The sequence below is a fragment of the Penaeus monodon genome, chromosome 11 (assembly GCF_015228065.2).
Source record: "Penaeus monodon isolate SGIC_2016 chromosome 11, NSTDA_Pmon_1, whole genome shotgun sequence".
Classification (NCBI taxonomy): Eukaryota; Metazoa; Arthropoda; class Malacostraca; order Decapoda; family Penaeidae; genus Penaeus; species Penaeus monodon.
Window position 1 is genome coordinate 24963390 of NC_051396.1, and position 12859 is coordinate 24976248.

Below are 12859 nucleotides of genomic sequence, written 5' to 3' on the forward strand. Positions count from 1 at the left end.
ATAAACATAATAATTGTATGTCTATATAATATATTTATAGTATATATATAATATAACATATAGTATGTATAAACATCTATAAACATATACAAATATATATGAAAGTCTATGAATATATAAACATATATAAATATATATAAACATATAAATATATATGAACATATACACATATATAATCTTATTACATTATGATCCTAATGTTATTAAATTACAAATAATAATAAAAACAACATAGTAATTTTGTTAAAAATCCAAAAATGAAGGAAAAGGCTAAAAGCAGTTAATAGAATGAAATTACAGTGGACTTTTTGTTATGTTATCTGCAGTTACTGAGCTAATTACAGACTGAAGACAAAAATGTGTTGCGTTCATATGGTAATATATCATACACATACTTGCCACGCCTTCCGATTACAGTGTGGACCACACCTTCATTCTCAAGCATGCAGTCAAGGTTCATGAGAAGTATCTTTAGATGCTATACTTTTCCAAATGGAGTATCTTTAGATGCTATACTTTTCCAAATGGAGTATCTTTAGATGCTATACTTTTCCAAATGGAGTATCTTTAGATGCTATACTTTTCCAAATGGAGTATCTTTAGATGCTATACTTTTACAAATGGAGTATCTTTAGATGCTATACTTTTCCAAATGGATACAAATAATAATTATAATGAATGATAAATATTCATTATAAAACTCCATATTTTTTTTTTTTTCCTTCATAGATATCAAAATGCAACACTTGTTTAAGCTCTTAGTAGATTTCTTGGGGGATCTTACTATTAGGAACATCATAACGTGGTTCCATGCAAGCCAACAGATTAACACACATGATGGCCTTCTCGATGGTGTTTCTGTACAGCTTCAAGTAACTACTACTGCCACTGTGCTCAAGCATGAGGAAAGCAAACCCCACTCTCCATTCTCGCAAATTGGAAATTGGACTTGATCCTTAACTTGCAATAAATTTTCCTTCCCTAATGACTTTTTCACATTTTCTCTAGTAATGAGATTGAAGAACCCATAAAACATTATTAGGGTTAAACAGTAATTTGCAGAATGGTTCATCTAAGACAGACATTTCCTGAAGTACAGCAATGGCCTCCGATCTTTGACACTCCAGCAAAGACAAACAAACTTCCACATAGACATTCAGCCAAAAGAATTTATCAACCTCCCTAGGGTTTTATTATCAAACAAAGAATCCGTCTAAGTTCTATCTAGACATATACCTTTTAGGGGAGGTTTGTTATTCCCTGTGAGTTTGTGAAGTGAGGTTGTATTCTGAACAGTTGCTCCCTAATACATTAGTAAAATATATGAAGGAAATCCCTGACAAGCTGGAATGAGTAATGATAAAATCTGCCATCATCATGATCCTAATAAGAATCATTGTTCCTCTCATCAAACTAAATTTTTTTTTTTGTTATAGAAATTCCATATAAAAAAATAATAATAACAATAACATCTATGACACCACGTTTGTCCACAACAAATATTTAAAAATTTTACTATAGTTATTCCATTCGAATTCCCTGTTGTTCTAACATAACCTAGTAACAAAAGAAAATTAAAGCACACGAATTTATTTAAATCAACGTCAAATGTCACAATAATGTGGCTTGTTTTCCCTTTCCATGGCCTCACAACACGCTCACGTTAAACCTGCCAAAATGGTAAGTAATCTGTAATATAGTCCACTTTCACATTCCAGCAGAACTTGCCTTCTTCAAAATCTAGGTTCCTGTAGTTCCTGTGCCGCGACATCTTGCTCCCGTATCGTCAAAATAGTAAGCAAAATTCCAACGTTACTGCAAGGACCCCCACACCATGATGGACTCCTCCGATTCTGTGAGCGAAAGGAATTCAAGGTATTCGTGTCATGATTAGCTTACTGGTACATCACCTGAACTCCTGCAATACAAATTTGAATACGAAATACAATTCTTTATTCTCTGAGAGTTCATAAATTTCATGCCACTTAAAACATTTTTCTTCATAAAGAGCAAGCCAAGACTATTTCCTACCTGCGAACCTGATGAAAAAGCAAAATAATTATGGCATCAGCTCTGGAGGGAAATTTGAAAATGGGATATCTTATTAACACTGTTTCATTAATACATTCCTGTGGATATTACAGCTTCAGAATAAGTGTCCTTACGAAAACCGTTATTCTTTCATTAGTGTGCTTAAATAGCTTCTTTTCATTTACCATCTTGTCGTTTTCTTTATTTGTCAGTGGAAACATATGCAACTTCAACAATACTCCAAGGTCACTATAATCTCCAAAGCAATCTAATCACTCACATTCACGGTTCTCTGTAGAAAACATTTTTCTATAGACACCCAACTCCCCCCCCCCCCACCCTCACACACACCGCCACACCCCACCACACAAACACACACACACCAACACACACACACACACACACACACACACACACACACACACACACATACACACACACAACACACCCACACCACCACACACACACACACACAACACACAATAACACACACACACACGCACACACACACACACACACACACACACACACAACACACACACACACACGTTTATACTAAGGAAGAGGAAATGTGTGAAATCCTCAATGTCAGCGTTTGTTCAGAACCCATACTTTGAAATGGCAGTTAACCGTACGAACGTAAATAAGAATATCGAAAATATCACACTCGAAAAGAATGAAATAAAAGACCTACTGAAAGGTTTAGACAAGACAGAGGGACAAGATGAGATATCTGAGTGGGTTCTGAGGGAATGTGCCGAAGGATTATGTAGAGTGAGACAAGGAGAACAACCAAAAGATTGGAAACTTGCCAATGTTGCAACTTTATACAAGAACGGCGACAAACAAAACCCTCTAAATTATAGACCATTTTCGTTACCTAGTGTAGTATGCAAGCTGTTAGAAAGGATAATTAGGAAACAGTGGGTTGAAGTACTTGAAAAACACGATATGATATCAAATAAACAATTTGGTTATAGGGAAGGAAGGTCATGCGTGGCAAATCTCTATTTCTGTGATAGAGTTTCTGAAATACGGTTGGGGCGCATTGTGTATACTTAGACTTTAAGAAGGCATTTGATAAGGTGTCTCATTGAAGACTATTATGGAAATTAGAACACTTAGGTGTAATGAAAGGCAAAATTCTCGAATGGATGGAAGACTTTCGTCATGAAAGACAGATGAGAACCGTCATTAGAGGGAAGCACCCTATATGGCAGACGAGTAACAGGAGGAGGTACCCTCAAGGATTCGGTCTGGCACAGCTGTTTATATTTCAATAAAGATTAGGGTCAAACATAAGCCCAATTAGTTATCTGAGTATGTTTGCAGATGAAAATGAAAAAAAGGATAATAGACAATGTCTCATGCCGATGTCTCCAAAGTGACATCGAGAACTTATTCATTTGGAGTTGTATATGGAAAATGGAATTTAACACCAATAAATGTCATGCAGGCAGGTTCGGAGAAAGTAAAAATCGTCCACTATACCAATTCAAGTTAGGAGACGTAATATTGAACCGAACAGATTAAGAAAAAGACCTTGAAATAATCATAAATAGGAACCAAGCCAATGATCACATAAATGACAAGGTTTCATAAAGTATAAGGGTGATTTGCAACATGAAGAGGGAATCGTGGTGTATGTGGACGAAGACATGGTAAAGGAGGTCATTACAGCCATCATAAGACCCAGTTTTGAGTATGGTACAGTGGTATGAAGTCCACACTTAAAAATGGATATAGATAAACTAGAAAGAGTTCAAAGAGCAGCCACAAGATGAGCACCTACTCTAAGAGATATGAACTACGAAGAAAGACTACAGAAAATGGGTCTTACTACTTGGAAGCAAAAGAAGAAAGAGGGTTGACATGATAATGATGTTAAATCTATATTACAGGAAGGTGAAGCTAGACAAAGATGACTTAAATTTTGAACACAAGAAGGACGAGATGACACAGCCACAAAGTGAAAGTAAAAAGAGGCGAGAAAGATGTCAAGAAGTTCAGTTCCCAAACTGAACTATTGAAACATGGAACAATCTTCCAATTAACGTTGTCTGTACCAAACATGTGCATCAATTTGAAAAGTTATATGGTAATCTAAATATAGCAGACGGGACCATTTGAGCTTATATCTTCTCCCGCATTGAAACAACTAGGTAAGAACACACACATACACACGCACACACACAAACAAACACATATACATACATATATACACACACACACACGTACTCACACACACACAAACACATGTGCATGCATACATACAGGCACTTCATACTCCGTCACAGGAGGTGCACAGCAATTATATATATATATATATATATATAATCTATATATACATTATATATAGATATATATATATCTATAGATAATATAATATATATAGATACCAATATATATATATATATCTATACATATAATTATAATATATATATATATATATATAATATTATATATATATATGGTGTGTGTGGTGGTCGTGTGGGTGTGTGTGTGTGTGTTGTGTGTGCGTGTGGTGTGTGTGTGTGTGCGGTGTGTGGGTGTGTGTGTTTTGTACACACACAAAAACAACAACAACACACGTTGTCTGTACCAAACATGTGCATCAATTTGAAAAGTTATATGGTAATCTAAATATAGCAGACGGGACCATTTGAGCTTATCTCTTCTCCCGCATTGAAACAACTAGGTAAGAACACACACATACACACGCACACACACAAACAAACACATATACATACATATATACACACACACACACGTACTCACACACACACAAACACATGTGCATGCATACATACAGGCACTTCATACTCCGTCACAGGAGGGCCAGAATATATATATATTATATATTATATAAATATATATATAATATATATATATATATATATACCATATACATATATATAATAAGATATATATATATATTATATATAATATATATATATATATTATATATATATTATATATATATTATCAGTTGTGTGTGTGTGTGGTGTGTGGTGTGGGTGTGGTGTGTGTGTGTGTGTGTGTGTTGTGTGTGTGTGTGTGTGTTGTGTGTGTGTGTACACACACCACCACACACACAACACACACACTACACACACACACACACACCACACACACACACACACACACACACCACACACAACATACACACGACACACACACAACACAGCACCACACACACACACACACCAAACACACACACATATATATATATATAATATATATATATATTATTATAAATATATAATATATGATATATATGTGTGTGTGTGTGTGTGCGGTGTGTGTCTGTGTGTGTCCGTGTGGTGTGTGTGTGTGTGTGTGTGGTGTGTGTGTGGTGTAGTGTGTGTGTGTGGTGTGTGTGTGTGTGTTTCGGTGTGTGTACAAAAACACACACACACCACCCAAACCCACACACACACAACACACACACACCACACACACACACACATCTATATAATATATATAATCTTATATATATATATATATATATATATATATATATTCTATATATTCTACACATATATATATATATATTATAATATATATAATATATAGATATATATATATATATATAATATATATAATATATAATATATCATATATAATATACATAGTATATATATAGATCTATACTATATATATATATCTATTGCTGTGCACCTCCTGCAACGGAGTGTGAAGTGCCTGACATCTGTTCAAGTTGGCCATTTACGGAGGATGTTGTGCAAGTCCGCAGATGTGTTCAGCAAAGGAGGTACAGACCTGGGATGCACAAGGGTGGTCAGGCATTGTATCCACACTGGTGTTAGTGAAGAAGAAAGATGGGATGACCAGATCTGTGTGGACTATCGGTTACTGAAGAGCATCACAGTGAAGGACTCTTAGCTCCTTCCCCGGGTGGATGACATTTTGGACTCTCTGGCAGGTGCCACGTGGTTTTCCACCCTGGACCTGAAGTCTCGTCCGGGCGAGGACTGTGGCAGTTCTGGGTGATGCCCTTCGGACTGTGCAATGCTCCTGCCACATTCAGAGGTTGATGGAGTATGCGCTGAGTGAAATGCAAGGACAGTGCTTACTACTGGCTGACATCCTTGTGCGGCAGCAGCGTGAGGAAGGGGTTTGAATGGAGCTGGAGGCTGTGCTTCAGCATATGAAACAAGCTAACCTGCAGGTCAATCCCAAGAAGTGTATTCTCTTTAGGAAGGAGGTGCCATTCCAAGGGCATGTAGTGTCCAGTGAGGAAGTCGGAGACACTGAGAGAGTGAGGGCAGTGCGTGAGTGGTTGGTGCCTAGGGATCTAGTGGAGTTGAGGAGCTTTGCTGGCTTCCTTAGTTATTACCGCTGGTTCATAAAGGACTTCGCCAGGATAACTATAACACTCCATCATTTCAGGCAAGATGGGCATGCCATCAGTTGGACAGGAGGCCAGACTGATTTGAGAGGCTAAGATGGGCTTTGGTTGATGCACCGGTGGCTGAATTTCCAGATCCTAGGTCTCCAACCTCCTGGATGCGACACAGCAGTGAAGGAGTGGGTGCAGTGCTTCACAGGTGAAGATGACCAGGACGAAATGTGCATATATAGTAGTAAGTTCTCACGTGCTCGAATAAGCGAAACTACTGTGTCACACAGAAGAATTGCTGGCCATTATGAAGAGTTTCTTGCATTTTCACCCCAACTGTATGGTGCACAGTTTGTTGTGCAATGGACCATGGAGCGCTAAGTGGCTGGAGACCCAGAAGAACCCAGAGGGGCAGATGGCACGATTGCTTGGAAGATTGGAGGAATACCAGGGAGGTTCAGGGAGATGCAGTAACTTTAAGTCACACCACCTTGTGAGCAAGACTGCAAGATTGCAGCAAAAAATGAAACTGTCGAGGGCAAGAGGACACAGGAGGTTAGGAGGACCTGGATATTTGCATCTGCAGAGGCTCAGCAGAAGGAACCAGACATTGGGCCTTTGTGGTGAGTGGTGGCTGAGATCCAGGAGCGGCCAGGATAGCATGAGGTGGCTCCCCTGAGGCCACGGCATCTTGGAATGCCAAATGGGTGAGGCTGGATGGGCAGGTGCTGTTGGCAGGCATCGCACACAAAAAAGATGGAGGCCTGGCTGCCGAAGGAAGTCATGATGCGCCCAGCAGGGTGGACAAATGGGAAGAAAGAAGACATTCAGCAGGCTGCATACAGCGGTGGTATGGTGTCAACAGTGGCATGAGTCAAAGTGTGATATTTGCCAATACCGAAGAGGTCCAGCAGTGGGGGAAGGCGCCATTGCATGAGATAGTCGGGGTTGCTAATGGAAAGAAGTAGCAGTTTTCTTTTTTTTTTTTTTTTTTTTTTTTTTTTTTCTTTTTTGTTTTTTTTTTTTTTTTTACCAAGGCAAATAATCGATTTATTTGTGGCAATTGACTGAAGGCATATGCAGTGCCCAAAATCTTTTGCAGATTTTGGCATTCTAGGTGTGATACTGCACTCTGACCAGGGCAAGGAGTTTGGGGCTGAGGGTATCCAGGAGTTCTGCAGCTGATGGGACTGTGGAAGACCAGGACTACCCCACTGAGGACCAGTAATTGGACCTAGTGAGAGGTTTAACCGGACCTTCCTTAAGGTAAGATGCTGGCCAAGTTCACCAAGGGACAGATGAGTGGGACAACATCTCCTATCGTTGATGGCATAAGGCTCAGCAGAGCATGAAGCCACTGGATACATTCCTGCTAGAGGTGTTGGAATGCGGAGATCCGCCTCCTGTGGATGTGGGAAACATGCTGATCCCTAATTAAGAGCACCCACTGTCAGCATGGAGTAGCAGTAATCTGCAGTGGCGAATGGAGCGGTGCAACACTATGCTCAAGACCTTTGAAAAAACTGGCAGGGATCCATACGACGGACACTACAATCGTGACACCAGTGCAGGCATGTGACAAGGTCTGGCTGCACAGCTACTGTGAAGGAAGGATGTGCAGGAGGAACCTATTTGATGTGGAGAATGTGTCAGAGGTGAAATCCAGGATCCAGAGAGGGCCTGACAAAGGAGAACGGTGGTCACAATGACTGGGCTATGAAAAAGTACCAGCACGAGACCAGCTTCACCTGCGAACAGAAAAGGAAGAAAGGATAACCCCAAAGCCTGTGGACGATGAATAAATTGCAGAGGACGGAGAAGATGTAGGTGATTTAGCCAGGAGGGACAGTGAGTGGAGGAGCTACTGGGGGAGCAAGCTTAGCTAACTGGTGCCGGTCCTTAAAGCCCGGAGTAAAGGAGAGGTTGGGGTAGAAGGCATTTCCCCCGTAAAAACACTGCCAAAATCTTATGAAAATGAGTCTTTCGAAGTATGACCCAATGTAGGATGCCACCACTAGGAAGTGGCTCACAGAAAACATCGCCCTAAACTGTGGAAAAAGCGAGGGTACCGCATCAAGATCGTGTTGAGCCAAAGAGGCGGAGCTCAAAGCGAGGATTGGGACGATTAATGTAGGAACTATGACTGGCGGGAAGAGCATTGATGGGTTGATGTGGATAAGGAAAGTGGACATTATGTGTGTGTGCAAGGAAACTAGTGGAGTGGCAATAAGTCGAAAGAGTTGGGAGACGGATACAAGTAATCTATGGAAGTGCAAATTTGGACAAACGAAATGGTGTTGGAATAATAGTGTCGGATAAAATTTAAGAGTGCCCAGGTGTGGAAGTAATTTGAAAAAATGATAGCTTTTATGGTAAAAGCTGGCTCTTGAGGAGTTGAGATCAATGTATATAGTGGTTTACGCAACTCAGAGAGTTGCCCGATGAAGAAAAGGCTGAGTTTGGGACAAACACTACAGGATGAATTGAGAAGGTGCTGAAGACGAAAGGAGTGTTATCGGTGGAGACTTAAATGGGCATGTTGGGAGAGGATCCAATGTTTATCAGCCGAGTGCATGGAGGGATGGGTTATGATGAGAGAATGAGGATGGGAACGTGTTACTGATTTGCCATCTCTAACGATATGGTTCTTCCAGTAACACTATTTTACGAAACGACAAGAACAGCTTATCACATAACGAGTACGGAAGACCTAGCCAAAATAGATACCTCTGTATCGTAGGAGAAATATGGTTGAGATAATAAACTGTAATGTAAATACCAGGTGTGATCACGTGACCAACCAACACCAAACCTGGTGCGTGAGGATTTGAACACTTTAGGTATCCCGATGAATAATAGCACACCGAAACCTGGACCTAAGAAGATCAAATTGGCATAGATGACGAACGGAGAAGAACGAAGAGTTCAAAGAGCGAGTACTCGGGCAAATTAGCAAGAAATTGAAGATCTAAACCTCCTGGTGGAATGACAACAAGTGGATTTGTGATACGTGCAGGAAAAGTAGATTTTAGGAGAAATTAGTGGAAAAGAGTCTGGAAATTACAGAAACTGGTAGTCAATGAGGAAGTACAACAGGCAATAACGAAGAAGGAAGGAGGCCTAAAGAAGAGAAATGGGAAATCTCCTTAGCGAGAGAAATAAAAAGAATATAATACCAAGAATAAAGAGGCAAAGAGAGCTGCTGGCAATAGCTAAGAGAGGGCTTCGATCAGTTGTATGAAAGATCTAGACAGAAGGAAGGATCAGGGAAGGTTTTTAAACTGCCCCCCAAAGACAAGGAATAAAGCACAAAAGATATCATACATATTAAGCAATGAACTGATGAGAATGGAAATATAATTAGAACAGAACAAGGAAACAACAAGAGATGGGAAGACTATCTCATAAATACTGGAACGAGGAAACTGAACAGCTTGATCAGAGGTGATGGAGGTGCTCACCGGGGTGCAGTGATTGGAAATATCAAGGATAGAGGTGCAACAGCGCTGAGAGATGAAAAAACGGGGAACAGCCACGCGAACAGACGCTCATGAAAGGACGTAGGGGGAAGTAGGGAACGGTGGGCATGGGATATTCTGTTCCATTTTTTTTTATCCTTAGACAAACAATGGAAAACAATCGAGAGAGCAAAAAGTGTTTACACATGTTGTTTATAGACCTAGAAGAAAGCTTTGTAGAGTGTCCGAGACAAGTGTGGAGAGTAGGCGCAAGCGAGTGAGTGACGAGGAAAATAATGTGAGAATGATCAAGAGACTTAAAGATGTTACCACCAAGGTCTGATGCACAGTAGGAAATGAGACAGATGGGTTTGAGGGTACTAGGTGCTTGTACCAAGGCTCGGCCCTCAGCCCATACTGTTCATTGTGGTTATGGGTGTGATGAACAGAGGAAGTGAGTGAAGAGCCCCACCATGGTGCCTACTGCATGCGATGACATCGTTGTTGGTGGTGAGACGAAGCAGAAGCTACAGAGGGAAGATGGAAAAGATGGAGAAACTGCATTAGAGAGTAGAGGGCTGAAGATAAAGCAGGAAAAAAACATAGACCGAGTATTTCACAATGACAAAGAAGGAGTCAACAGTCAATGATACAAATAGATGGATGAACTGGAGAGAGTGCGACCACTTTTAAAAGTATTGGGAGCGATGGTTAAGGAAGATGGTTAGCATAGGAAGAGAGAATTAAACACCGAATTCATGTGGTTGGAATAATTGGATAAAGGTTTCGGGAGTGATCGCGACAAGAGAGGCTTGTAAAGTTAGAAAGGTACATAAAGTCTCGTGGTCAGACAGCTATGCCTCAGGTTTTAGAAACTGCACCACTGAGAAAGGCGAGGAAAGAAATTGGATGTGCTGAAATGGAAAATGCTTCAGAGGTGGGGGGGTAACAAAGATAGACTGCATACGAACTAAAATATATAAGAGATCAACTCAATTGGTAACAGAAATACAAAAGAATGTTCAGGAATCAAGACTGCGATGGTATGGACACTGCTAAGAAGAAACGAGATCATGTGGGAAGACAGTCAATGGAGATGGAATAGAGCGGAAACAGACCAAGAGGAGCAAAGACCAGATAGAAGGATGTTGTCAAAAAAGATATGAGGAGAAAACATCTAGACGAAGGCAGAGCATGGGACAGAAACTCTATGCGAAAGTTCATTAGAAAGGCGACCCCGAGTAGGAAAAGCTAAGACCAAAGAAGATGACAGTGGGCTGGAGGAACAGGTACCTGTAGGAGCAGATACACGACCCACTGAATGAAGACAGGACGTTCCCTGGGACACCACACTGAGAGGAGTAGTAATCCAAGTGTGGTCAGCGAGGAAACAGTCAAAGAGGACCCAGAGAGAAAGGAACCCCAAGCTACCCAAAAACTATATTGCTTAAGTTGATTGCGTTGAATTATTTATCTTTTAGTTGAATTTATGAAAATGTTCGTCTTCTTGTGCAAGCTCGAGGACGATCTCTGTCAAATGAGAGCGGCGTGATATGTCAGAGTTGTAATGCAGAAAAGGGGGAAACACAAAACGTATTTCGGTGTGTACGGAACAGACGCAATGCGTGCATGGGACGAAGGAGAGGGAAGAAGAGAGAGAGACGCCAACGCCAGTGACCAACCCGAGATAACCGGCTGCAAAACAGTAGCTGTTTACTGTGGACACAGTTGGCCTATGGATAAGCAGACAAGGACCAGTTCCTCAGATGCTGTCTGTGTGCGACTAAATAAAGCAGTTGGTTTACGGTGAAATTCGCCTGTAATTTGTAATCCTGACTAAGAAGTCGGCAGGTAAGGCCACGTGATCGCGCCGGTGTTGCTGAAAAACAAAATGACGTAATAGGAGCATCAGGGAATAACAGCCTGCATTAGGGGCAGAAAAAGAGCAAGCAACTCGGTGACGTAATAATATATTTTTTTATTGCCCGTATCGTTTAGTTAGGCCGATAAAAATCTCACGTTTTTCTTTTAGGACTGGAATTGCTTAATTGCTATATCGCAGTAGTGAAAGATGGTGGTGAGATTCGAGGATATCTTTTACTAAGGTCGTAGATGTAATTCAAGAGAAATAAAATTAAAAATTTAAAAGCGTTTTCAATCAAACTAGACACTTACGTGGCATCAACGGCTTAGAAGAGCCACAGGCAAGATGAAACATCCGGAATATCATATGCCACACAACACACAAACACACACACACGATCACACACACACCAAACCACCACACCACACACACCCACACATTATAAACATACATACACATACACACATGTGTATGCACACACACACACACACACACACACACACACACACACAAACACACACAACCACACACACACACACCCACACCCACACACACACACACACACACACACTTATTATAACACATACATCCACATACAACATGTGTATCACACAACCACACACGTATATGCACACACATACACATAAACAATGTATACACACACACGTGCATATGCACACACGCATACAAACGTACACACACACATGCACTTTAACACACACCACACACACACACACACACACACACACACGCACACACACACAAACGCACGCACGCACACAGACTCTGACGATCGTCAGGAGGCAATATTACCAATTATTGTAAGGTCAACAATCTTCGTTATGCAGATGATACAGTTTTCATGGCCACTTCTGTAAATGACCTCCAAATGCTTTTAATTCTGTTGTGGAAACTAGTGAACGTCTTGACCTCTATATCAATTGCAAGAAAACAAAATGCATGGTAGTTTCAAAGTTCGAAATCCCACCAACTTGTCCATAGAAATCTAACAGGTCTCCTCCCTCAATTATTTAGGAGCTCTTGTCACCTCAGATGCTCGTTGCAAGAAGGAAATCAGACGCAGAATTGGACTAGCAAAATATATGCCCAAACACCGTAAACATCCTAACAGACCGCAAGCTC

The 12859-nt window shown here is 40.6% G+C and overlaps 1 protein-coding gene across 2 annotated transcripts in view; it reads right to left on the reverse strand.

The window, feature by feature from the left end:
- The window catches only part of LOC119578853 (HBS1-like protein), a 19499-nt gene extending 17639 nt beyond the window's left edge, over nt 1-1860 (reverse strand). For both annotated transcript variants that reach the window (XM_037926505.1, XM_037926506.1), the window contains exon 1: nt 1729-1860. In XM_037926505.1, coding sequence (XP_037782433.1) covers nt 1729-1771 — 43 coding nt within the window. In that variant the 5' untranslated portion in view covers nt 1772-1860. The remainder of the gene's footprint in view (nt 1-1728) is intronic.
- Nucleotides 1861-12859: the final 10999 nt, after the last annotated feature.